This window comes from Pinus tabuliformis, chromosome X, assembly GCF_031772625.1.
Source record: "Pinus tabuliformis cultivar Carrire ecotype Pingquan chromosome X, CPIR1, whole genome shotgun sequence".
Taxonomy (NCBI): Eukaryota; Viridiplantae; Streptophyta; class Pinopsida; order Pinales; family Pinaceae; genus Pinus; species Pinus tabuliformis.
The window spans coordinates 17,186,268-17,213,025 of record NC_142308.1 but is presented as its reverse complement, the minus strand read 5'-3'; the positions used below and the strand labels follow the sequence as shown (position 1 = coordinate 17,213,025).

The window sequence follows — 26,758 nt, the reverse complement described above, 5'->3', positions numbered from 1 at the left end:
CTTCGTACAGGATTGGCCATATGCGGGGATGGATTTCCGCAATGATCCTGACTTGGTGCTGCCTCCGGGTGAACAGTGGGATGATGCAGGTATGACACTTTTTGTCTTTTGAGTTTTGTATTTTTTTTAAATTTTTTATGTACATGTCCTAATAAATGTCTTGTCATGCAGATGTGGGGCCTACTAGACCGATTGGCCTGGCTGCCACGGCACGGAGAGAGGGCCCGGGAGCCGGAGCTTTGGCCTTAGCCCCTCCAGGGGCCAACACACCAGAGATTGTGGCTCGCAACCTTGAGGGGTTGCTGGAGGGGGTGCCGGACTTCCAGGGGGTTGAGGAGGTTCCTGTGGAGCATCAGATCCACACAGTGGGTGTGGAACCCAGAGTGCACCGCCTTCTGAGGCGGGTGGCACGAGCGGCTGTGTACTACAGAGAGCACCATCCAGCTGATTAGTCACCTAGGTTTTATTTCCACTGTTTATTTTGAGACATTATGACTCAGATGTATGAGATTTTGGGACATGTACTTCTATTTTTGAGCGCCTCAGTGCGCCACACGATATATATATATATACATACCGATTTTTGGATGAGTCGTTGTTACATGTGATGATGTGTTATCTTGTGTTATGCGTTTGTTCAGTACAATTTGTGATCTTATGTATGAATTTGCACGACACTCGACTCATGGATTTTATATGTTTAATGCAAGCTTAAAAACACACACGTGCAAACTATGCTTGAAATGATTTATGTATGCTTATTCTTAGATGGATCTTTTACATATGATGATGTGTTTCATATGTTACGCGACTGTTCGACACACATGTTATCTGATGTATCTACTTGCATAACAAACGACCCATCGTGAAATATGCACATATTTTATTTTTATGAAAGCTTGAAAACACACATGATAATCACGTATGCAAACTATGCTTTGAACAATGGATTTTATTTTTGATGCAAGCTTAAAGGCACGTATATACATGCAAACTATGCTTGATAGGAAAGGAACGGGCATGCCCCCAGCATCGTGTCTCAATTCGAGGTACATGCCCCCCAAGCTTCAAGCCATTGAAAATGGGTTGAAGGTTGACAAAATGGTTATTGCGCTCGAATTGCACGAGCTTATGTTTCATTGTTTTAACGAGGTTGACACAGGTAAAAACTATCCTCGGGCCGCCGTGTTTCATTTTTTAGCGAGCTTGACACAAGACAAGGAACTGTGCTCCAAACGCCGTGTTTCATTTTTTAGCGAGCTTGACACAAGACAAGGAACTGTGCTCAGAATGGACTTCATCATAATGAACGGGAAGTGGAGGCCCCCAAGAAAGTGGCTCCGGAGGGGAGTCCAACATCTTGGAAATCAGGACCTAATGCCCCCAGGACACTATGTACGATGGTGTCGTCACCGGGTACGGGCACGGGTTGGGCGGCCACGTAGTTGATTTGCGGTGAGGCAGATGCAACTTGTGGATGAAAACCAGGAGGGAAGGAGGAGTGCGCCGGAGGGGCTTGTGGACGAACGAACGATAATTGATCGAATGTCACGATTCTTCCATCGTGTGGAAAACAAACCACACGGAAAAGTGAAGAAACAAGGGCTCCCATGGCATACACATAATCACGACCAAGGAGAAGACTGAAGTCTAAAGAACCTTGGGTAACTGAGACGTCTATATAGACGGTCTTGCCTCCCAAAGTAATAGGAAACTTCGGGAGGATCCCTAATGGCTGACTCGTCCCTCCATCAAATGCGGTGAGATGCGGCGCGACAGGTACGAGCGATGGGGAACCCAAAGCTCGCCAAGTAGTAACGGGCATGAGACTAACCGATGCTCCTTCGTCTAACACAGTGCCGGGCAGCGCTGTACTGCAAGCATAGGCGGTGACCCAGAAAGGCACATGGGACGGAAGGGGAGGGGCAGTCAAACGACTCCAGTCAAAGGAGATGACCGAACTACTTGGTGGGGGAACCATATGGTTTCCCCCCTGCTCGGAAAGAACCGAATCTAAATTCTCCGGAGAGGTTTCAGGAGAACCTTTATCAAGCTCAGGAGAATCTGAGGAGACGAGAAGAACATGAGAATTTTGCTCTTCCGAAACAGAGTGGTTGAGAGGAGGTGAACTCGAATCAACACCCTTTCCGACCAACGGCGGGTCTGGAACAGGCTGGGGACAGCCAGGTTCGGGAAGAGGAGCCTGGACAAGAGAGGAATATGAAGCAATCTCTTTGTCAACAGGGGCGCGATCTGCAGTCGCAGAAAGACGTTGATAACCAGCGGGAAATGGATGCGGAGGAGCAGCAAGACTTTCCAACACAGCAGAGGCTTTATCCATGAGGGGACAAAGGTGAAGGGGATGTTTGCCTTCGCAAAGTCGACAGGGGATTCGAAACTTCCCTTTCTCCTTACCATTCCTAGCTGATGAGGTAACATCGCCATGATCATCAGTGGACGATGGAGGGCGGGCCAAATCGTGAGACCAAACTTCTAATACCCTGGGAATGCCAGGGCAATCACGAAGGAGATGGTCCTCCTTGCATAATCGACAAGGAAACTTGACCTTCCGCGGAGGAGCAGAAGGTGACCCGACTTCAGGTATAGTGGAGTGGATATCTGGACTTGAGGGGGGACTATGTGTGTAGGCTCTCCCTTAGGGGACTTCTTCTTCTTGGTCTTCCTCTTCTTCTTCTTAGCCACCTGGTTATGCGAATCGAGACTTTCACCAGGCGAAGTACAAGAGGAAGACGTAGAGGTAGGCGTCGAAGGGGAGAGATCCACCTTAGGATCAACGTGATGTTGTTCAGGTGGAGGGACTGATGGACTAACAGCCGATACGGTAGAGACCAAAGAGGTTGAAAACAACCACACAGGCAACCCGACAGTTAACCCTGGTAGGGACAACGTCGCCATATACGGGGCACCAACATTCCCAAGAGGAGGGAATTGTCCTGGGTTCCCATCAGAGGGGGACCCTAGGTTGGTGAATCCTGGAAAAGTTGCCATAGCAGACGAAAACGAAACCTACTCAAGCTAACGCACACAAGACCTAACTGGGTGATGTTATCGTGGCCAAATTAATTTTAAGACGCAAGGACCAAACTCGACCTTTTCATATTTCAGGAGTCGAGAAAAGGACAAAGATGACTCCAGTCTCCTTCGAATGTTTAATGAGCACGAAGTGACAAGACGCTCACAGGCACCTTTTCGTTTAGGGAGTCCGAAAAGGATCAAAAGCGACTGCTCTGGAACTCTAGGTAGAGGGTGTGCCAAACTCTTCGCAAAACCACAGAATACTTTTTAGGGTACGGGTGGTCAATCTTCGTGAATGCTGTGTTCACTGCATTGCGAATTGTAGGGCGGCCGACTCGGCTTCCTATGGATAAAGGATAAAAGCCTAGTGGGGTCTCCCTATATACTCGACGGTACGTGGGAGCGCAGTCCGTATTAGACCACTATCGAGTCACAGAAGGAGGAATCACCCAACCTAATGTGAAACAACAGTGACTATGTTTTAAGACGCCGGAACACGTCTCTAACCTAAACCTCTAAATATTTGCGTTTAGTTCCAATGCGTTTTTAGATTCATTTGGTTCATTTTATAGTTGATCTTGAGATTAAGTTTCGATTTCAAGCTCTATCGTATGTTCGCTCACAATTACTTAGATGCAATCTATATGCAAAAGAATTTCGTTTCGTTCGATGAATTCTAGCTACGAGAGAGCAAAGAATTTTTTAAACAAAACGAATACAAACAAACAAGCAGCTAAATGCAACTAAAGCAAGGAAAGGAAACTTTTCTTTTGAAAATGCAAATCAATGAAATGTTCTTTTCCTTTTCGAATTTTAAAGCAAGCTACTAATTCGTTTTCTTTTTAGTGACATAAAACACCTAAAGGAATTTGGAGGAACTTGAACACCAAGTAAACTACTTAATGAGAGCACACAAAAGTTCCCAAAAACACTCAACCGAAGTCTCGAAATCAAAAGGAAACAAGGCAATGCACGAGCTATGTGATCTAAGCTCTGCAAAACAAGCAAGGATCGCAAGCAAGGAGGAAGCGAAAAAGACCACTTGGAAGCACAATCCAATACACTCTGACAATCACTGAAAAAATGCGAAAACGAGTCTAGAACGAGCTGGTCAATCAAGCAAACAGGGATCCTCACGGGAGGCTTCACACACACACGGCCACTAGATGTCCTAGGGTTCAGAGTGCGAAATCAATAGAGAAAATCAAACATCCGACGGACCAGAGTCGCAACCAGTCAATTAGAGACCTAAACACAATCCAGTAATCGCAAAAGTAAGGATGAAAACACGAACCAAGCAGCTAGAAGGGAAGTTGTTTGCAAACTCAAAACCAAGCAAAACGAAACCCTATGGAGTTGAGCTCCGTAATCAAACGGTTCAAAGTTCAGAGAGTGAAAAACAAGTCATCAGACAAGTGGGGAGAAGAAGGGAAAGTCACAGCAAGAGGTTCAGGAGGTCAATTTGGACAAAAATGAGTTTTTCAGACTCAGCGCGGGTAGCCTTCAGCAACTTGGCGCTGACAGGGGGAGGCCTTCAGCAACTTTGCGACGTCAGCGCGGAAAGTCAGGGAAAAAGCACGCTGCCCTAGGACAAACGAGGTCAGCGCGGATATAAGGCACACAGACGCGATGACCAAAATCGCAAAGAAGAGGGGGCGCGATGTCAGCGCGGAAGAACACGAATAAAGCGCGCTGCCCTTGAAAACGAGGTCAGCGCGGCTGTTAGACGTACAGGCGCGATGAAGAGAAAACCAAAGAACAGAGTCGCGATGTCAGCGCGACTGTTCCGAAATAAAACGCGCTGGGAGTAAAAAACAAGGAAAGCCAAAATAAAAACTTCCCAAACCAAAGGCAGGAGCTTTTTAATAATAAAGACGCTTTCCAGAAACACCCAGAAAGTTCATAAGCAACAAAAGACAATCCCAAAAACCCAAAAAGAGATCAATCAAAGCCAAACACAAAAGTGGACTCAAGAGACAAAAAGGCTGCTCCCCAGTGGAGTCGCCAAATTGTTGGGAAGGTAAATCCCCTCTACGGATAGAGGCGATCCCTACTAGCCCAATAGGGGTCTAGCAACAATCACACAATGCTACCACGCATGTTCCTAGTTACAATTAAACAAGAAGTAAAGAGCACCTACTTGGATTCCTGCGCTGTCGTTGGACGAAGAGATGTCTCCTTCGCCTCTTCGCTTCGGCTGGTCACAGTCCTTCGCGATCCCTGCGAACGGACACCTGCACACACGAAGAGAAGGCAAACACAAGCGTGAAATCTAGTAAGAGTAACTATATGCCAGTCAGAAAAGACATAATTCACATTTATCCATTGCATAAACAAATGAGAATGGAACAATAATAGCAGTCATCTATTATTAATCAGAATAGAGAAGAGTACAACCAAATGTTCTGACGTCGATAAACTTCTCAGGAGGGATCAGTCAGCATGTATCTCAAGCATTCACCTTTGAGGATGGTTCTCCCAAGACAAACAACTCTCTCTCTCTCACACAAATGTCACAAACAAACTTCCCAAAGCAATCAATCACTTCCACTCCTAACACACCACACCTATAGCAGCAATCTGAGCACTACAAGCTCTGTACAATCGAAGCTAAGTCTAGCTAGCTTCCACTAGTTTCTAACTAGCTACTCATGGTAATGGTGGAAGTTTATATAGGAGAAGGAGTCTCCTAAAAAGGTGGAAGGATGAGTTTATCTTCAAGGGTAGTAGTTGCAAAGGGTCGAACAGACATGCCATAGAAGGGAGTCGATATTCACAAAGCTAACAACCAAGCCTGGAGAGATCTGGAAGGCTGGTTGTTTGAACAAATTCGCCCAAACTGGATCAGCGCGGATTATATAGATACTGCCGCGCTGTCAGCACATAACAATAACTGAACAAGTCATGTCAGCGCGGAAGAACACGCGAAAGCCGCGCTGTGCGTCATCGCGGAAAAGTGATGTTCTTCCGCGATGGCAGCGCACGAAATACACTGTGAGGCGCTGGTCATCGCGGTTATTTTAGGAACAGACGCGCTGATGCACAAAACTTTGGAAAGATGGGTTTTAAGCCAGTTCAGGGATCAAACACTTAGTGATTGTGACTTCTGGACACAGCAGGGTGACTGACAGGAAGGCAGTGATAAATTACTGTGTAACACACCCCATTTTCATCCCTCGTACAACAGAGCATGCAGCGAAGCCACGGGAACATGCTCGAGACTCTATCATAGAGTCCAGTTTCTCGCTGTGTCCATCGAAGTTCGGATGGCTTGACATGGTAGAAGACCAGAATGATAGTTTTCCTGGACTCCAACATCAACACCAGCTCTTTCAAACACCAAATGGATTCCGCATATCTGGAAGAGAAAATTTCTATATGAACAGACGTTGTCCGAATAGCGCCTTCGATTTGGGGAGTGTAAGATTTTTGAGATACACAGATCTAGATCTGCAAAACAATAAACAAGCTTGCAAGAGAAGGAAGGAAGCGAGCAAGAATTGAGAAAAGAATAAAAATTGATTCTACAATATTAGTTTTAGAATAAATACATAAAAGCAACTAAGTTAAGCTTAGTTGTACATGCAATAACTAAAGCTAACTAAAGCTAAGTGTGCTTTATCTTATGTTAATGTGTACATGTGCCACATGCAAGCAATAAGTTAACTGGAGCTAATCTAGGTGCATGTACACCAACACAGCTAGTCTAAGTGCATGTACACCAACACCCCCCCTTAAGCATAACTTAGGTGAGTGTGATGCAAAATGAATGAGTCCCGGCAACACGGCCATTTTAGGTACCCATATACAACGCATAAAAAGGAGGAAAGAGGGAAAACCCAGTGGGAAGAAAACCCCCCCTCAAAATATAATGCAAAAGTAGAGAAAAGACAACTGCTAGGCAGTCGTGTCCTTCACCCCGAGACGATCTCGCAGGAATCGAAACTTCTGCTCAGTGAAAGTCTTGGTGAAGATGTCAGTAATCTGCTCGGAACTAGGACAGTACTGAACATCGATGATCCCATCATGAATGAGTTCTCTAATGAAGTGCATGTGGATCTCGATGTGTTTGGTACGCTGCCGCTGCACTGGATCTCTGCAAAACTTTAGTGTACTTTGATTATCGCACCAGATGACAGTTGGATGATGGACACTAATCCGAAGCTTAGATAGGAAATGTTGTAGCCAAATTGCCTGAATAGTGGCATTGACTACTCCTCTATACTTGACCTCTGCTGATGATAAAGCAATGGCAGCCTGCTTCTTACTTGACCAACAAATTGGGCTGGATCCCAAACTAAGTACATAACCAGAAGTAGACTTGTGATCAATGGTGTCGCCAGCCCAGTCTGAATCTGTGAACCCGATGAGATTCAAAGAACAATTGGCTGCATAATGAATCCCATAGGTGATTGTCCCCTGGACATATCGAAGGATGCGCTTTGCAGCATTCCAGTGTAACTCATGTGGCTCCTGCATGTATCTGGAAACTGCTCCGACAGCATAGGAGAGATCAGGACGGGAGTGAGTGAGATAAAGAAGACTTCCCACAAGCTGGCGATACAATGTGCAATCAACCAATGGTGTGTCTTTGCCATTCTCAAGCTTTATCCCTGATAAGAAAGGTGTGGCTGCTGGCTTGCAGTCACTCATGTGAAATCGTGCCAAAAGATCTCTAGCATATTTTGGTTGAGAAATGGTAATGCCAGAATCACGCTGATGGATCTCTAGTCCAAGGAATAAATTTAGCAAGCCCATGTCAGTCATAGAAAACCGCTTATGCAATGTAGTTTTGATGTTAGGAATGACAGAAGCTGAACTACCCGTTATCAAAAGATCATCTACATAGAGTACTATGATCAACAAGGAGTCAATTTTCTTCAGAAAATAAACATTGGAATCAGATTTGCAGCGTACAAAATTTTGAGATAACAAATAAGAATCTATCTTTTCATACCATGCTCTAGGTGCCTGCTTGAGGCCATAGAGAGACTTCTTTAGTTTGCATACCAGAGATGAATTCTGCATGTATCCCGGTGGCTGCTCCATGTAGATTTCCTCCTCGAGATCACCATGAAGAAAGGCATTCTTCATATCCATATGATGCACCTCCCAGCCTCTTGCTGCTGCAATGGAGAGAGCTAGCCGAATGGAATCCATTTTTGCCACTGGAGCAAAAGTCTCATCATAGTCAACACCATGTACTTGCTGAAAACCTTTTGCTACCAATCGTGCCTTATATCGACTAACTTGGCCATTTGATGCTTTCTTGGTCCGATAAACCCACTTGCATCTCACAAGTTTGCGATTTGAAGGTAGCGGAACCAAATCCCAAGTCTGGTTCTCAATGAGAGAGTTATATTCCTCATCCATGGCGGCTTCCCATTCAGGATGCCCAATTGCTTCTGCATAAGTTTGTGGATCAGATCCATGCATCATATAAGCATGCATGGGCATGGATGGCTCCATAGCTAAGAGTGCTTGCGGATCTTCCTCAAACAGAGGGATAGAGGCGGGATCATCAAGGATATCACTCATGCTGCGCCATTTTTGTGTTGAAGGTGGTCGAGAATCTTCCAAACTACATGCAGAAGTATGATCTCGATGTTCAACAACTGTTGGTCTAACAGGGGTCATAGGAAAAGACTCATCTTCATCAGAATGCTGGTCTGAAGTTTCATCTGCATACTCATCAATGAGTGGTGATGAAAATTTGGTAACAAGTTCATCTACTGGTGCATGCGAAATATCTTCGTCAAACTTTACACTTCTTTCAATAAAGAGCTCTTCAGTGTGGATATCAAGCAATCTGTACCCTTTGACTTCATCAGAATATCCAACAAACATGCATGCTTTGCTTTGAGGCTCCAAAGCCTTTCTCTTCTCTGGAGGAATGCGGGCCCATGCTCGAGATCCAAAAATGCGGAAATGACTAACTTCAGGTTGCATGCCAGTCCAAGCCTCAAAAGGTGTTTTTCCAGTAACAGATTTATGAGGAGATCTGTTCTGGATGTATGAGGCACAATTAATAGCTTCGACCCACAATTTCGACGGAAGAGATCTTGCATGCAACATGCAATTAGCCATCTCTTTCAAAGATCGATTTTTCCTTTCAGCCACGCCATTTTGCTGTGGAGTGTAAGGAACTATATGCTGCAACTGTATGCCTGCTTCATCACAAAGATTCTTGATATCTTTGTTGACATATTCTGTCCCATTATCTGTGCGGAGTATTTTGATGCGTTTTCCAGACTGATTTTCCGCATGCGCTTTGAAAATCTTTAGATGTTGAAAAACTTCAGGCTTGAGTTTCAAGAAGTAAACCCAAGTGAATCTCGTGTAATCATCTATAAATGACAACAAATATCTTTCTTTGCTCATTGAAAGCACCGGAAATGGACCCATGAGATCACTGTGTACAAGTTCCAAAGGTGAAGAGGCTCTCCATGCATGCCCCTTCTCGAATTTTTCTTGTGGATGCTTTCCAAGAGCACATCCATTACAAACACCGATTGAAAATTCAATGGTTGGCAATCCTTTGACCATCCCTTGCTTACTAAGCTGTTGCATATATCTGAAATTCAAGTGCCCAAATCTCTCGTGCCAAATCCTACTTTCTTCATTTGCATGCGTAAGTAGCAAAATAGAATCTGATTGAGGAACAAAATCAGAAAATGTATACAGACGAGATTGATCATTTACCTTGCCAGATGCAATCTTCAAATTGGTTTGCATGTCATAAATGCTCACGGAATCTGGGGTAAATTCCACTTTCCTTCCGCTGCCTGTGTGTGTCATCTGATACACTGAGAGAAGATTCACAGAAAGCCTTGGAATATGCAAGACATTTTCAAAACTTCCATCTTCGAATTGCACTCTTCCTTGTCCAGTTGCTGCAACTGCAGAATTATCCCCCATGAGAATGGGAGGACCTGAGTATGCATGTACAGAAGAAAAGGATTCCTTTGAAGAAGCCATATGATGTGAAGCTCCTGAATCGATGATCCATTCTTGTGGTGCAGAATGAAGAGCAATCAAAGCATGCCCGTTACCTCTTGGATCTGGTGCTTTTTCTCTAGACTTCTTCTTAGCATTCTCAGGAATGTGGTCTCCAAGATTGTGTTGCTGGAGTGTCTGCGCCATAAGATCTATAGTCTTCTTCATGCATGCAGATTCAGGATGAAAACCACGGTGGCAATAATTGCACATTGATTGCCCTTTCATTCCTTTCCTTTCCTTTGAGCCAGATGATCCATCAAGGGGTTTGGGATGTCCTCCCTTTCTTGGATCAGGATCCTTCTTCCCTTTTCCTTTCTGATGGTCTTTGGAATTTGCCTTTCCTTTTGCATGCACAGTAAGTGCATGCGCTTTGGAATTTTTAAGTGTGCCCATTTTGATGAGCTTATCTTGCTCATGCATCAAAGACTGAATAAAAGAATCCAGTGAGGGCATCTTCCAAGCTGCACCAGTTGCAGATCTGACTGTGTGGAATGTAGAGACGAATATTGCATACTCTGGACCAAGTTTTGATAAAATGGAAAGAATTAACTGATTTTCTTGCTTGGATTTATCGATCCTGCATCCTTTCAGCTGAACCAACAAGGCTTTATACCTTGTGAAAAAATCTTGAATGTTCTCAAATTTTCTCGGATCTAATGAGTTTAACTCATTTTCGAGAATGTGACCTTGCATTTCATCCTGTTTTCCAAACAATCCTTCCAAAATTTTCCATACTTCATTTGGAGTTGAACATGATTCAACATGAAATAGCAGTTCTGGAGAAATAGATAAACATAGGATGCCGAAGGCCTCGTCCATGCGATTGAAATATCTTGTTTTCTCCATTGCCGATGTTGGTTCAACTTCCGTTTCCATGGTTATTCGAAATAAGCCTCTACTTCTGAGATGAAGTTGAATCTTTGGCTTCCATTCGAAATAATTATATGGAGTGAGAATTGTCGATTGTGGAAACTCCAATTTAGACTCCATTCTTTGTTGTTGCTTCAATCTTCTGAACCTGCAAATAAAATTGCTTGTGCACTGATTACAAATCCCTGTGCTCTGATACCATGTAAGATTTTTGAGATACACAGATCTAGATTTGCAAAACAATAAACAAGCTTGCAAGAGAAGGAAGGAAGCGAGCAAGAATTGAGAAAAGAATAAAAATTGATTCTACAATATTAGTTTTAGAATAAATACATAAAAGCAACTAAGTTAAGCTTAGTTGTACATGCAATAACTAAAGCTAACTAAAGCTAAGTGTGCTTTATCTTATGTTAATGTGTACATGTGCCACATGCAAGCAATAAGTTAACTGGAGCTAATCTAGGTGCATGTACACCAACACAGCTAGTCTAAGTGCATGTACACCAACAGGGAGGGAAGAGATCTCCCTCTTGCAATTCCCACTGGTCGAGGAATACCTGCAATCCATGTTTGCGAAGGCGATCATACAAATACGTGGCCAATGTTTTCTTGCAATCAGGCCCACGGTGGTTAATAAAAATGTCATAAACATTGTAGTTGTTTTTGGCATACCAGTTGGACGCAGATGTGGAAGAGGATGCCATACTATGACAAATATTAGTCTGGTTGGTCTCAAATGAGCTTAATGGAGCTGTACTGTAATTTTAATATTTGAAGCATTATCAACACCGACGACCTACACATAACATGTGAAAATGACATATAAAGCCATTGGTGGAATTATATAGATTTATTCTATCTTTACACTTACAGAAGGAATCAAATTGGTGGAGAGCTAGAAGTGCCGGCAATTTCGTTTAGCGAATTATAATATAGATTTATTTTATCTTTACATTTACGCCAGGAATCAAATTTATCAAAATGTAAAATAAAAATTGAAAAATGTTCGGAAGGAATCAAATTTTTCAAATCTAAAAAAATAAATGGGATACATTTAATTTTCTATAATTAATATAGATCTATGATATTTTAAATTTTCAATGTATTTATAATTAACAATTTAAGGTGTTTATTTTGTAAATTACTATTTTGTAAGATAGTTATATACTTATTTTTAATAATATTATTTATATTTATATAATTTTCACATTTTAATGTAAACATGACGAGACCCTTTTATGGCTCTATTTGAATATTGAAGCTGTGAGAATCTCACAATTATATTTTTTTCTTCTTGATGTAATGGTTTTGGCCATATAATCCAAGCTTTATGAAATATAAATAATAGTTTCATTTAAATACGAAGTTTTGAAATATATTTGTTATGAATATGTCATTATTATTCCTTGCAAGGGAGGATGGTAGCAATGAATTTGTCTTTTGACCACTATTAGTTTAGCATTCACTAATGTAAATTATAATGTTTAACTTTGAAAAATAAATATTTATTTTTCAATGTTATTAAAAAACTATTTTTGAACATTTAACTAGCCAATTTATCTTAAATATCTCATTGTACCCTTTGCATACAATGCCATGTGATAACTGTCTCACACATGTTTTGACATAATTTCTAGATATATTTGCAATATTCATGCCATGATATTTTTTGCACCAGCAAAACTACCCAAAATATAAGTCCTTGAAAATAACTCATATTTAGGCAAATAACATATTTACCATTAGTTATTGTCCATCATAATTTATGCAAGTCTTTGCCTAAAAAATATATAGGAATAAAATATAAATAAATAAACTCACCATGACTTATTGCCCACTGTTATTTATGTGTTTTTCATTAGCAAAAATGTAAATGTATAGACTTATTAGTGGTTACTAACCACCAAAATTTATTTGTAAAGGCTTTACTATAGCAATGGATTTGCCTATTAACAATTATTATAATTTTAGATGAACTAAGTTTCCATGTAGCACTTGTTTTAATTTATATGGTTAAATGGATCTTAATTTATAGCTACTACTTATATTTTGTATATATTTCACATTTCTATATTTAAAAATATTTTCTATTTTTGTTTACATTTATTAATCAAATTTATTAAGCTTTTATATATTTATTGGTGAATGCATGATAAGGTTCTTGGGCCAAATATGGCAATAAAATTTTAAAATTTTACTCTCTTATAATATTAAAGTGGCAATAAAATCTTAAAATTTTACTCCTTTATAAAATTAAAGCGCTCAAAATTCATATAATTGTTGTGAAGTTTCCAATTAAATGAAATGCTTGTCTTTGCAAATTTTCACACATCTTAACACATATGTGTGTGTTCATGTGCAATAACTTAGTCTAAAATGTCTAATTTTGAATATATATATATATATATATATATATATATATATATATATATATATATATATATATATATATATATTACATTTTTGAGACAAATGCATTCACGTGCGATTTTTTTCTACTATATAAATAAATTAAAAAACCAACGGTATATTTTTGAAGAAGACTCATAAATGAAGATGGTGGTATTTTTTGAAATTTTTGGTTTTGTATATTTTATGTTATTGATTTCTCATTTAGCCCTTTGAAAGTGTCCAAAAGAATTCCAAGCATAACCTTCCAAAGAAATTAGGTGAAAAATATCATATGAATTGGAAAATATCAAACTCATATGCCATTAGATAATGGATTCCTTCGTGAATCCAACATGATCAACGCTGCCACCTAATAGCAAATAATGTCTTAAGTCTTCCATGTTACAAAATGGTGTTGTAGAGAAATCTACAAAAGGGGAGCTAAAACTCTATTTTTTAGGCCCTCAACAGCTTGAACGAGCACTTAAGAAGCTCAATCAAGTGCTTCAAGTAAAATTTTAAATAGCTCGATGAAGGGATTAAGAGTTGAATTTTCATTCATAGAAAAATAATAGAGAATGTTCATTCATGGGAAAATAACACAACATGGAAATTAGACAAAAATTGACAAAAAAACATGGGAAATTGGAGAATTTGGTCTCAAAAAGAAGAGAAAGTGCCAAACAGAGAGGAAGGGTGAGAAAAAGCTAGAGATAGGATGAAGGAAAGACGATAAAGATTGAGAGAACAAGAAGATTATCCATTTCAACAAATTCATGCAAATACATGTAATTTGTTGTATCACTTCTCATATTACCTACTCCATATTGTAGGTAATAGGAAATATGATTCAAGACAAGAAAAACATGGGGAATGAAATAATAAAACTAAGATAAAAATAAGTAGTGAAAGTAATACCATGTAGTTAAAAATTGAGATGTAACAAAAACTAAAGAAAAATCTCTGGGTGTGATTATTGATTCATTTGAAATCAAAAACCACTTGAAATTATGCAAATTGTAAACCCCCTTCGAATTTTAATAGGTTAGGGTAACCCAAAAAAACTAAGGATGTGATTCAACCAAAGAAAATCATTACAATTCCATATATTATTTATGTAAATGACAATCCATGCAATATTTACAAGAGAGATTAGCAAAAAGGATTGTCACATAGGTGTTCCAAAACCTATAAACATTAGTTTGATTGAAGCTCAATGTCCATGTAGGAGTTAAAATATAGAACTTAAGGTGTCAAGGTCTAGAAGGAGCAAGAGTATCCCTCCTTCAAATGTGCATCTTGAGAAGATATTCTTTATTAAACATATAACAATTTTAAATATTCGTGACATCCATTATCATAACATAATGGTTCCTTGAATCCTAAATGATGCCACCTACCTATGAAAACTCACAAGTTTCTTCATTGAATCCTCATGAAGGTTATGTGAAAATGTAAGAGAGCGTGCTTTTTAAAGACATACAAAGTGTAATGTAGATTTGTGCTTGCACAATAAGGAGTCCATTATTGTATATCACTACAATGCTCCACATAATGCTCGTGATTAATCAATATTAAATCTATATATTATAAATGCAAAAGAAATAAATTAGTATGCATGTATTGATGATATGTTAAATTTTTAGATTGTTAATATTCTTTGACTTAGGAAATCTAATGTCGATTTTCATCTAGTTTTTATCAACACGTAATCATGAAATATATTGCAAAGTATCCTTCAAAAGTAGAAAAGAGGTTATAAAGTTGTCATGATTTGATGAAAATAATTGAAAACATAAAAGACATTGGATATCCTTCTTTGTGTGCATAAAAATAGTTGCGTATAGAAAGATATAGTTGTTTAAACTCTCTTACTCCTCCTTGTGTTGGGAAGGGGGGGCGGGGGGTGGGTGAGTGAAGAGATATTATTGCTTGTGGGACTAGATTACTTAGGAAATAGATATATTGACTTTACAACTATTTTGCAAATTGCATACCTTCAACTAGTTTGCAAATTTCTTATCCTTTACATAAAGTTGGATTACAAACAAATACTAAGTAAACCTTTTATAACAATCAAACGAACTTTATAACCTGACTAAAATGAGTATACACTCTTTTCATGACAATAACTCGAACGACATATGATATGAAAAAATACTATTGAATAATTTTTTAGCGTTATAGAAACATTTCAATTTGAGGAAAAATTACCCATACAAATTATAAGATTTTAATCCTTTTAATACACTTTTAGTCTCTAATAACATTTTAGAAAATACTTTTAATTTACTCCTTTAAATATACTTTTAGTCTCTAATAACCTTTTATGAAATAATTTTTAACTTTTCATAAAAATGTTTGACAACTTTGGACATAATGTTTTAACCAAGATACTTGATTACCATTCTTGAAATATTATAATTTTCCACTTTCCAAATACATCAATCCATAGTGACAAGTTCATTTTTAAAAATATTTGGATGCTAGTTATAAAGAAAGACATCAAACCATATTTTTGATGTTAGCTATAAGCAATCTTGAATGATATGGTGCATTCATTCTATCCATGTGTGTGCTTCTCTATTGGGTGTTCTCAATTGTGACATTTCTTGAAGCTAAATCATGATTTATGCATAAGAAACAAATTTGAGCTATTTCAATGGCTTGGTTTAATGAAATTTATTTTTGCAGGGGTTAGTTAAAGATTCATTTCGCAATGGCCATTTTTCCAACCTCTCTTAGTCCCACAATCCCTATAAATCTAGTATTATTGCCTTGTTGTTTCAATACATTTTCCTTTCAAAATATTCTACTAATTTCTGATCCAAAGCGATTGGATATTTGGATACATGTATTTTTCTTGGAACTTTTTCAACACTCCTTCAACAACCTTTTCGAGGAGCCATTTCTCGTCACTGGACAATATTCAGAGTACAATTACTAGTCATAAATGCATCAATCCAACAAATTAAAGCTAAAACTAATAGCGAGAGTTGGAGTTCTTACCCATTATAAGTATCTATGTCGAAAACGCTTATGTTTTTAACATTAGAAAAATAATAGAGAATGTTCATTCTTGGGAAAATAACACAACGTGGAAATTACACAAAAATTCACAAAAAACATGGGAAATTGGAGAATTCGATCTCGGAAAGGAGAGAAAGTGATAAATACAAAGGAAGTGAGAGAAAAATATAGAGATAGGATGAAGAAAATATGACAAATATTGAGAGAACAAGAAGATTATTGAATTCAACAAATTCATGCAAATACATGTAATTCTTTATATCACTTCTCATATTACCTACTCCACATTGTAGGAAATAGGAAATATGATTCACGAGAAGAAAAAATGGAGAATGAAATAACAAAACTAAGATAAAATAAGTAGTGAAAGTAATACCGCGTAGTTAAAAATTAAGATGCAACAAAAACTAAATAAAAATCTCTTGGTGTAATTAATGGTTCATTGCAAATCAGAAACCACTTGAATTCATGCAAATTGTAAACCACCTTCGAATTTTAATAGCTGAGGGTAACCCACAAAAACTAAGGATGCGATTCAACCAAACAAAATCATTACATTTCCATATATTATTTACATAAATTACAATTCATGGAAATATTTACAAGAGATTATCAAAAAGGATTGTCACATAGGTGTTCCAAAACCTATAAACATTAGTTTGATTGAAGCTCAATATCTGTGTAGGAGTTAAAATAGAGAATTTAAGGTGTCAAGATCAGGAGCAAGAGTATCCCTCCTTCCAATGTGCATGTTGAGAACATATTCTTTGTTAAACATATAACAATGTTAAATATTCATGACATCCATTATCATAAAATAATGTTTCCTTGAATCCTAAATGATGATCTCTACGTTTGAAAACCTCACAAGTTTCTCCTTTGAATCCTCGTGAAGGTTATGTGAATTTGTTAGAGAGCATGTTTTTTAAAGACATATAAACTGTAATGTAGATTCATTCTTGCACAATAAGGATTCCATCATTGCATATCACTACAATGCTCCACAGAAGGCTCATGATTAATCAATATTAAATTCATATATTATAAATCAAAAGAAATAAATTAGAAGGCATGTATTGATGTGTTGACAGTGTTGGACCCGCCAACATGTCAAGGGGATCTCCCCAGTAAGAAGTCCCAATTAGACCTCAGACCATTTGGTGTGGGAGTCCCAGTAGTGGGTCGTATGGTGATGCCTTGACCATGATTTCACACAGAGGCAACCAAGATAACTCTGTTAGTAGCAATGGTGTGACTGCTGTAGTGAGTCAAGGAAGGTGCATGAGAGGTTCTAACATTGGTGGGTTGAGATGAGTGCACCCCCTAGCAATCTGTAACAGTACTTGGATGGGAAGGGAACACACGAGCAAAGATGCATCACAAGCTGGAAAGCAATTCAGATGGCAATCCAAAGTGATGGTTAAACCAATCAACACATTTCAGAAAGATTCATACATGCTCATATAGAATAGTCCAGACATGCTTGCATAAGAAAGCAAATACATATGCCATTTAGAGTAAACAAGACAGCGGGAATACAATACAACATATGCATGAAACATGATATATAAAGAAGAGTAAGTTCCAATCACACAATACATCCACGTACACCCACTAGCCCCAATAGTGGAATGTTACAGCCACATCCACCTGCTCCTCCAAAGAGATGTATGAACTCCGTGCAGTGGAGAAGCCAAGGTGCGTTACAATATTGTCCAAGCTCTCTCCAAGATAGTCTTATTGGAAGCTTGGCTGACCAAAAGCCTCTACAATGAGTTATGAGGTTCTATTTATAGCAAAGGGTGGGGTGACCCTTGACATTCCCCTTTGTGACAGTTCATCTACCCTCATGACTCTTCATATACTTTATGACGGTTACATCCAACTATCGACACTTGACTTACACTTGTCATGACATTATTACAATGTGCATGTACTCATGTGAGACAACATAGCTTGACCAAGCCATGCAAGACATCGCTGACACTCGATCCGTTGTGATGAGACCAACTCTTCGACATGCTTGTGATGACGAAGGCAGTGAGCTAATGCAAAGCTTGGTTGTCCGTGATGGTGTGCATGCACCCCATGGTGACATCATGCTGAAGCAAACTCTTGCCTCCATTGCAACCAGTGCGTTGGTCTATCTCCTTCATCCAACTCGTTTGAGATAAAAATCAAACTTTGAATTAAAAAGAAGGAGTTGCAGCTCACAGGTGTGTACAGCTCCTGGGAGACTGCACTCAAACAAAGAGGAGACTCTCACTCTCGTTCACTCTACATTACATCAGATGAATATTACAATATTAAATACATCACTGAAAAATAGGTAGTTGTAAACAACCTCCTAAACTCTAGGAACTAATCCTAAACTAAGGAGATACGTTACAACCATATAACCATTTCTCCATTATTTTTAACTCCCCCCCTTAATGGAGAAAGGGTTATTCTGCACTCCTAACATCCCTCTAAATAATTCAAACTGTACTCACCCTAGAGGCTTAGTAAAAATATCAGCTATATTATCACAAGTATTACAATACTCCACACATATTTCTTTTGACTGTATCTTTTCTCGAACAAAATGAAACTGAGTGTCAATATGTTTAGTATTTTTATGGAAAACTGGATTGTATGCAAGCTTTATTGTGCTCTGGTTGTTAGTTTTGATGTTGGTTGCTTCTTTCTGACTTTCGCCTACATCGCTAAGCAATCTCCTCAACCAGATGGCTTCGCATGTTGCTGCACACAACGCCTGGTACTCAGCTTCACATGATGATAATGCTATAGTACTTTTCTTTTTGCTACTCCACGAGATAACCCCGGATCCAATACTAAATGCATAACCTATGATGGATCTACGATCATCCAGGTCACCTGCCCAATCAGAATCTAAATAACCTGCTAATGTAACATCAGAAATGTCAGTGTATAAAATACCATAATTACAAGTACCATTAAGGTACCTCAACACACATGTTGCTACAATCCAGTGACTTTCAAGTGGTCTGGACATAAACTGGCTCAGCACACTAACAAAATATGCCAGATCAGGTCTAGTTGTCGTGAGATATATCAAACTTCCCACTAGCTGTCTATACAAAGTGGCATCCACCTGTTTTGTGCCATCATCACTGCTTAACTTGAGATTCTGCTGCAATGGTGTTGCTGCTGTTTTACACTGTTCCATTCTAAATCTTTCCAACAGGGTTCTGGCATACTTTCCTTGAGTTAGAAAAGTTTGACCAGAATCTTTCCACACCTCCAAACCTAGGCAATAATGAAGATCTCCAAGGTCTTTCATTTCAAATACCTGTGACATTTGCTTCTTGATTTCTTTGATCAAATTATTTGCATTTCCTGTTATAATCATGTCATCCACATACAAAGAAATCAAAATGATTTGCCTCTGTTTATTTATCTTGGTATACAGGTTTGGGTCGTTGAGGCTCCTATGAAAACCATGCTGTATAAAAAATGAATCAATTTTCTCATACCATGACTTGGTTGCTTGTTTCAAACCATAAAGTGCCTTATGCAATTTACACACTAAATGCTCCTGCCCCTTTTTCACAAAACCAGGAGGCTGTACTAAATAAATTTCTTCCTTTAATTCTCCATCCAGAAATGCAGACTTAACATCTAGCTGGTGTAGCTTCCATTTATATTTTGTTGCTAAAGAGATTAGCATTCTGATTGTATTTAGTTTAGCTACAGGGGCAAAGGTGTCATCGAAATCTATGCCTTCTTGCTATGAATAACCCTTTGCTACCAGTCTAGCTTTGAATTTTTCTACACTCCCATCTGCATTTATCTTAGGTTTATACAGCCACTTACAACCTATAGGGGTTTTTCCTTCAGGCAACTCAACTAAATCACAAGTATGATTTCTATATATTGATTCAATTTCCTCATGCATTGCAGCCCTCCATTCATCTGATTTACTTGCTTCTTCATAATTTGAAGGTTCTACAATGCTTAAAATTTTGGACATTAAAGCATAGCCTTTCAATATTTCAGGTAGTCTAGTCTTCCTACCTGATCTTCTAGGTAGAGGACTTACCTCAACTCTGTCTGTTTCAGCACTTTCCGAGCCTGCATCATCACTTATTACACTATCTGCTGCTACTTCTTCCTATTTCTGCTCCTGCTCCTGCTCTTCATCTTCGTCACTGTTCATCTCTATCAGCAATGGAATGTGGTTGTCATTGCTAGAGTCTTCCTTTCCATCTTCAGTCTGTTCATGAAAAACAACATCTCTGCTTGCAAAAACTTTATGAGTCATAGGATTATATAACTTGTATGCCTTATACTCTGTGCCATATCCTACAAATATACATTTCAAGGCTTTGGGGTCTAACTTCTTTCTATCTTCTTTTGGTATATGAGCATAAGCTTTAGATCCAAATATTCTTAGATGACTAACTGCTGGTTTGAGTCCAAACAATGCTTCAAAGGGGGTTTTGAAGCCTAGACATTTAGTAGGACTCCTATTCTTTAAATAAACAGCAATATTAATGGCTTCTGCCCAAAGACCATTTGATATACCTTTACCTTGAAGCATACTTCTCGCGCACTCCACAAGAGTTATGTTCTTGCGTTCTGCTACTCCATTCTGTTGTGGAGTGTGTGGCACTGTGAATTGCTGCATAATCCCATGCTGCTTGCAGAAGTTCATGAACTCTCCTAACCTGTATTCTCCCCCTTGGTCCGAGCGGAGAATCTTTATCCTCTTTCCTGTTTGGTTCTCTATCATAGATTTGAACTCTTTAAAGTACCGAAAGGCTTGACTCTTTTTACTTAAAAAATACACCCATGAAAACCTAGTGCAGTCATCTGTAAACAACAGAAAATAATATGCACCTCCTAGGGACCTAGTTTGCATAGGTCCACAAATATCTGTATGCACTAGTTCTAGGATGTCTCTTTCCTTTCTGTTGACATGCAAAGGGAACTCTTCTCTATGCATTTTCCCTAATGCACATCCATCACATTCCAGCTTGACATTATGAAAAATAGGGAGTCCATCGACCATACCTTTCTTTTGAAGTAAGATGAGGTCTTGCAAATTGAGATGTCCAAATCTCTGATGCCAGAGATTTTCGACTGTTGATCCAGCTGCAACCATTGCTTGTCGTGGCATACTCTTTGCATCCAATCTGTACAAATTCCCCACGCGCACTCTTGTTGCAACTGTTTCCATCTGGCTATCCTTAATGACACAACCATTCTTAAAGAATTGCACCTGCATGTCCTGGTCTGTAATCATTGAGGCAGAGATCAAGTTTTTCTTAATTCCTGGAAAATATAATACATTTTTAAGATGTTTAATGTCGCCACTAGGTAGCTTCACAGGAATATCTCCACATCCTTTGATCTCATACCCACTGTCATCTCCTAGATAAATTTTTGATCCACATGCAGATTCTTCAAGAAATTCAAAACAGTCCTTCTTACCGGTCATATGTGAGGATGCGCCAGAGTCGACATGTACCATATATCGTCCTCATCTCCCTTTGATGCTGAAAGAGCACAATCGACTGTGAATAGTGGAAGATCATGGCTGTGGTCCTCCTCTTCTCCAGCAAAACAGCCCTGGTGTTTCCTCTGTTTGCCTTTTCTTTCATCCGCCTGCCTCTTATAGCATTATTTAATCTGATGACTAGGTTTCCCACAATAAAAACATCTCTTAACACAATTATCAGTCATACCTCTGAATGGTCTCTTTTGAAAAGAGCTGGCCCCCTTCTACTGCTGTTGCGGTTACTGGTGCTGATGTTGGTGCTGGTGCTGCTTTCCTCTGTACTGTCGCCTCTTCGCCATCAGAGCTAGGTCATTGCTCTGAGTTTTCAGATTTTGTCTTCGCTCCTCCTCCTGGAGCAGAATCGCTATCGGCTCATCAAATGAAGGGGCTTTCTCCCTCGCTGACAGTCCTGTGATGAATGTCTGGTATTCATCAATCGTTCTGTTCAATGTGAGTGTAACTAGATCTGAGTCGGACACCTTTTCTCCAATAGCTCCCAGTTTGTCTCTCAGATCCTTGACTCTGGCCATGAATCCACCAACGGACTCATTTTCATCCATCTTCAATGCAAACAACTTTCCCTTGAGTGCCAGAACACGATTTGTATTCTGAGTCTCGTACAGGTTCTTGATCGTTGTCCATATATCAGCGGCTGACTTAGAATCTCTGATATGAGGGATAATATTGTCTTTAACAGACATCTTCAGTATAACTTTTGCTTTCATTTCTCTTTTATCCCAGTCTTGTTCTTGGGTCGTTGTTCCAGATTTCGGCTCATTTCCCTCAACGATCCCCCATGCATTTACGCTCTCCAGCAAAGTTTTCATTTTGAATTTCCAGTTGGAGAAATTCATTCCATCGAGTTTGCCAGACTCGTGGAGGTATGATTCTATACTGTTGTTCATTTTCTCCCAACTGAACACTCCAATTGGCCACCACCGGGCAAGTCCGATCTGCTTCCACCAAACAGATCAGGAACTTCATTGTGCCACCACCGGGCAAGTCCGATTTGCTGCCACCGAACAGATCAGGGACTTCACTATGCCACCACCGGGCAAAACCAATCTGCTACCACCGAACAGATCAACAAGCAAGCTCCAACACGCCACCACCGGGCAAAGGCGATCTGCTTCCACCAAACAGATCAAGGAGCTGTACTGCGCCACCACCGGGCAAAAAATCGATCTACTTCCACCAAGCAGATCACAGAGCTCTGATTCGCCACCATCGGGCAGGTCCGATCTGCTACCTCCGAGTGGATCACGGAACCCTAATTCGCCACCACCGGGCAGGTCCGATCCGAGCGGATCAAGGAACCTCAATTCGCCACCACCGAGCAAATCAAATCTGCTACCACCGAGCAGAAATCTCCACGTGCCACCACGGGGCAACTTCGATCTGCAACAAAAAATTGTAGATTTCTAGAGAGAAATAGGTTGGCTCTGTGGTGCTCTGAACAGCTACAAATCTGCGCCAATTGCTGAAAAGAAAAATTCACGGTGTCCATGGAAATTGGCGCACTTAACAGCCACGAATCCACGCCAATTTAGTTATAATTTTTTTTGCGCGCTTATCAACCCCAAACCCGCGCCAATGGGCGCTTCTGTTCTTTAAAAAATCGTGCCTTTCTATTTTGTTTTGGATTGGCGCGACTATCTTCAAAAAATCCGCGCTAATTGCTCAACCCTTTCTTCGGCTCAGAGATGATCAGTCATCTGAGACCCTTCGCTCCAGGTGTTACTGCAGTTCCACCTGATCACACAAATACATTTAAATGTACTCCTACCGCTACAGAAATGTAACTAATGATACATCCCTAAAAAAAAATGAGGCTATCTCTACCCTAAGCTCTGATACCAAGATAAAAATCAAACTTTGAATTAAAAAGAAGGAGTTGCAGCTCACAGGTGTGTACAGCACCTGGGAGACTGCACTCAAACAAAGAGGAGACTCTCACTCTCGTTCACTCTACATTACATCAAATGAATATTACAATATTAAATACATCACTGAAAAATAGGTAGTTGTAAACAACCTCCTAAACTCTAGGAACTAATCCTAAACTAAGGAGATACGTTACAACCATATAACCATTTCTCCATTATTTTTAACTGTCTGCTAACATGCACATGGTATTCTTGGGTGCAACTGAATCGACAACACACTGATGCATAGTGTCTGTGTTGATCTTCAAGTGTGTGTTGGTGGTCATGCGCCTCAACTTTCCGAAGTACATGTTCAGCTCCAGTTGGACTTGCTTCTTGTCTTTACCTTGGTGAGTGTGTTGAATGGGTTGGATCACATGTGTGCGCACAATGACATGTTGGTTGCTGAATTCCTTGCATGTGATCAACAACACTGCTTACCATGCCTGCTTCATGCAAGCTGCTAGGATGGATATTTAACATGTACGAGCACAGTTTCATCCATGAGTGCATGTTGCGCCCCTGTTGTTCCTGTTCCTACTGCAACTCATTCGTCTGTCTGTGCAACTTCGTGTTCTTCCCTGAGTTTGTTAGAATTAATGGAGAATAGGTTATTGTTGTTACATAGTTGTGCATTCTACTTTTCTTAGTCATTTAGTTCCTATTATTCAGGGATATGATTTGTTGTCCCTAACAAATTGTATCTATTTTTTATTGGAGATTAATGTGAAGCATGTGTGGCATTTTGCTTGAATGAGCTGCTGGTGATCCGCACCTGTGCGCTCCTCTTGTGTTGATTTGTCATTTCACGTCTTGCCTATGCAACTCTTGACATGGTATCAGAGTTGTAGGATTGTTAATCCTGTAAGCTAAGTGAGGAAGCGACTGTAGTAGAATCATCGTGAGATTTGGGTGGAAAAGTGCGACGATCGCACTATGATCCTTCTCGTCATCACGATTTTAAAAGTTCGGTGCAAGTTGTGGATAGATCTTTGCACATAAGCTTTGATTTCCTGTGACAAACTTCATGAGCCCATGGTGTATAAGAGTGTCGAGTGAATCAGAAGAGAAATTCGGCTGCGAGGGATGGGTGGTGGCTGAAGTTGCGCGTTTTTTTTCCTTTGAAAGTGTGCTAGAGGTTGGAGTAGCATGATCCTCATTCAGGAGGCCGCGTGGGGGAGTCGTCCATTGTCTAGCTAAGGGAGTAGCATGATCCTCATTGAAGAGGCCGCAAGAAGGAGGTGTTCAGGTTGGACTTGCGTCAAGGAGGAGGTCGGATCATCAGTAGAGCTGCGAGGAGGAGGCGAGGAGGCCGAGATTGCTCAAGGCTGTGGAGGCATTTGAAGGCTGTGTGCTGGGAGAAAACATTGTGTTTCATTCAGAGAGCAAGTAGGACTTGCCACAGAGGCCACGTGGAGGAGTTACCTGCCAAGAGATCGTTGCCTGTGCAATCGTTTGAGAAGTCATTTGCTGAGGAGGCTGCCAGCGAAGTTAGCGAGGAAGTGGAGAGTAGCCACAGGTGTGGAGTGTGGTCTGTCTAGAGCACACGCAGAGTGGCTGAGATCACTTCTCTGGATAAGGGCGCTGATCTTTGTGGAGATCTAAGTTGACCAGAGTATCAGAGGGACGAACCTGGTATAGTTCACTCTCCAGTCTTCGTTTTTTTTAGGACGCCATTGTTGTGACCCCTGCCATTTGTTTTGTTCTTAAGTTGATTGGCTTCCATGTGGGTGTGATGAAGTTGGTTGGTGAAAACTGAAAGTGCCATTTTTTTACTTACTGTGGTGGTCCCTTAAGAACAGATAATTAAGTTTTTTTTAATTGAAGTTTTTTTTTCTAAGCTTTAATTAAAAAAAATGGAGTTATTTTTTTTATTAAAGGAATTATTATCTGATACTAAGGGGGGATTTTTTTTTTTTTTAATCTGAGGAATTTGGGGTCAACATTTTCTTGTAAAGGAGATCTGGGGTTTGTTTAAATTATTGAAGATTTTATTCATTCAAGATGAATAATCAAATTGTTGAAGCTTATCTCAATGAGAGTAATAAGCTTTATGGTTCCAATTACACTAATTGGAAGTTTAAGCTCCAGACTCTGCTTGAGGGACAGAATGCCTATGGCATTTCCATCGGTGATGAGGTCAAGCCAACTACTGCAACTGGTGGATCGAATACAACAATTCAAGACTGGGAGAAAAGGGAGATGAAGGCAAAGGTTCTCCTCAAGTTATCAGTCAAAGATTGCATCATCCCTCACATTCGGGATTGCAAGAGAGCGAATGACATATGAACGATTCTCAAAGAGATGTACGAGATCAAGAACACCAATTGAGCTTTTTACCTCAGGAAGAAGATTCTCTCAATAAAGATGGAGGAGAATGAGTTTGTTTCTTCATTCATATCCCGGATAAGGGAGTTTAAATATAAACTAACTGATATTGGTCAGATCGTGGCGAACGATGATCTGGTGACAATTACCATGAATGGCATGACGGATGATTATCAGATGTTTATAACAGGATTGCATGCAAGAGAAAAGCCTCTAGGCTTTGAAGAGCTTACCGGGATCTTGCTACAAGAAGAGGAATGGAGGTTGTCTCTCAAACCTCAAAATCCAGATCTTGCATTGATGACAAAGTTCAAGCCAAAAGGGAAAGCAATGGTTGATCATAGGAAGGGAAGCGTATCACGAAAAAGGACACCACAAGGTATGACCTCACATAAACATGACTTTGCTCCTAAATGCTTTTATTGTGGTAAGATAGGCCATATTGCTAAATTTTTCCATAAGAAAAAGGCAAATAGGGAGAGGTACAAGCAGAGAAGACATGCAGGTCATTTGGCTGATGCAGATCAGAATCAGGATGTGAGATTATTTATGGCTGAGACTGCACTAGCCAATGAGGAGGATGAATTAGATATTTGGTTCATAGATTCTGGAGCCTCCTCACATATGACAGGTAAAAAGCAATGGTTCATAAATT

At 39.8% G+C, this 26,758-nt stretch overlaps 1 protein-coding gene across 1 annotated transcript; it reads left to right on the top strand.

Annotated features, from left to right (window-relative positions):
- LOC149138100 (uncharacterized) lies at positions 1-25,316 on the top strand. Its single transcript, XM_089450249.1, has 3 exons — positions 1-89; positions 172-365; positions 25,158-25,316. Exons 1-3 carry the CDS (start codon positions 29-31, stop codon positions 25,314-25,316), a joined length of 414 nt encoding a protein of 137 aa, XP_089306375.1. The 5' UTR covers positions 1-28.
- The last annotated feature ends 1,442 nt before the right edge of the window (positions 25,317-26,758 follow it).

Excerpts from the sequence above, each read along its gene's own strand:
- LOC149138100 (XM_089450249.1), top strand. The coding sequence starts at position 29 with ATGGATTTCCGCAATGATCCTGACTTGGTGCTGCCTCCGGGTGAACAG. Across the intron at positions 90-171 it reads TGAACAGTGGGATGATGCAG|ATGTGGGGCCTACTAGACCG; the intron begins GTATGACACTTT and ends CTTGTCATGCAG. Across the intron at positions 366-25,157 it reads TGGAGCATCAGATCCACACA|AGAGCAAGTAGGACTTGCCA; the intron begins GTGGGTGTGGAA and ends TGTTTCATTCAG.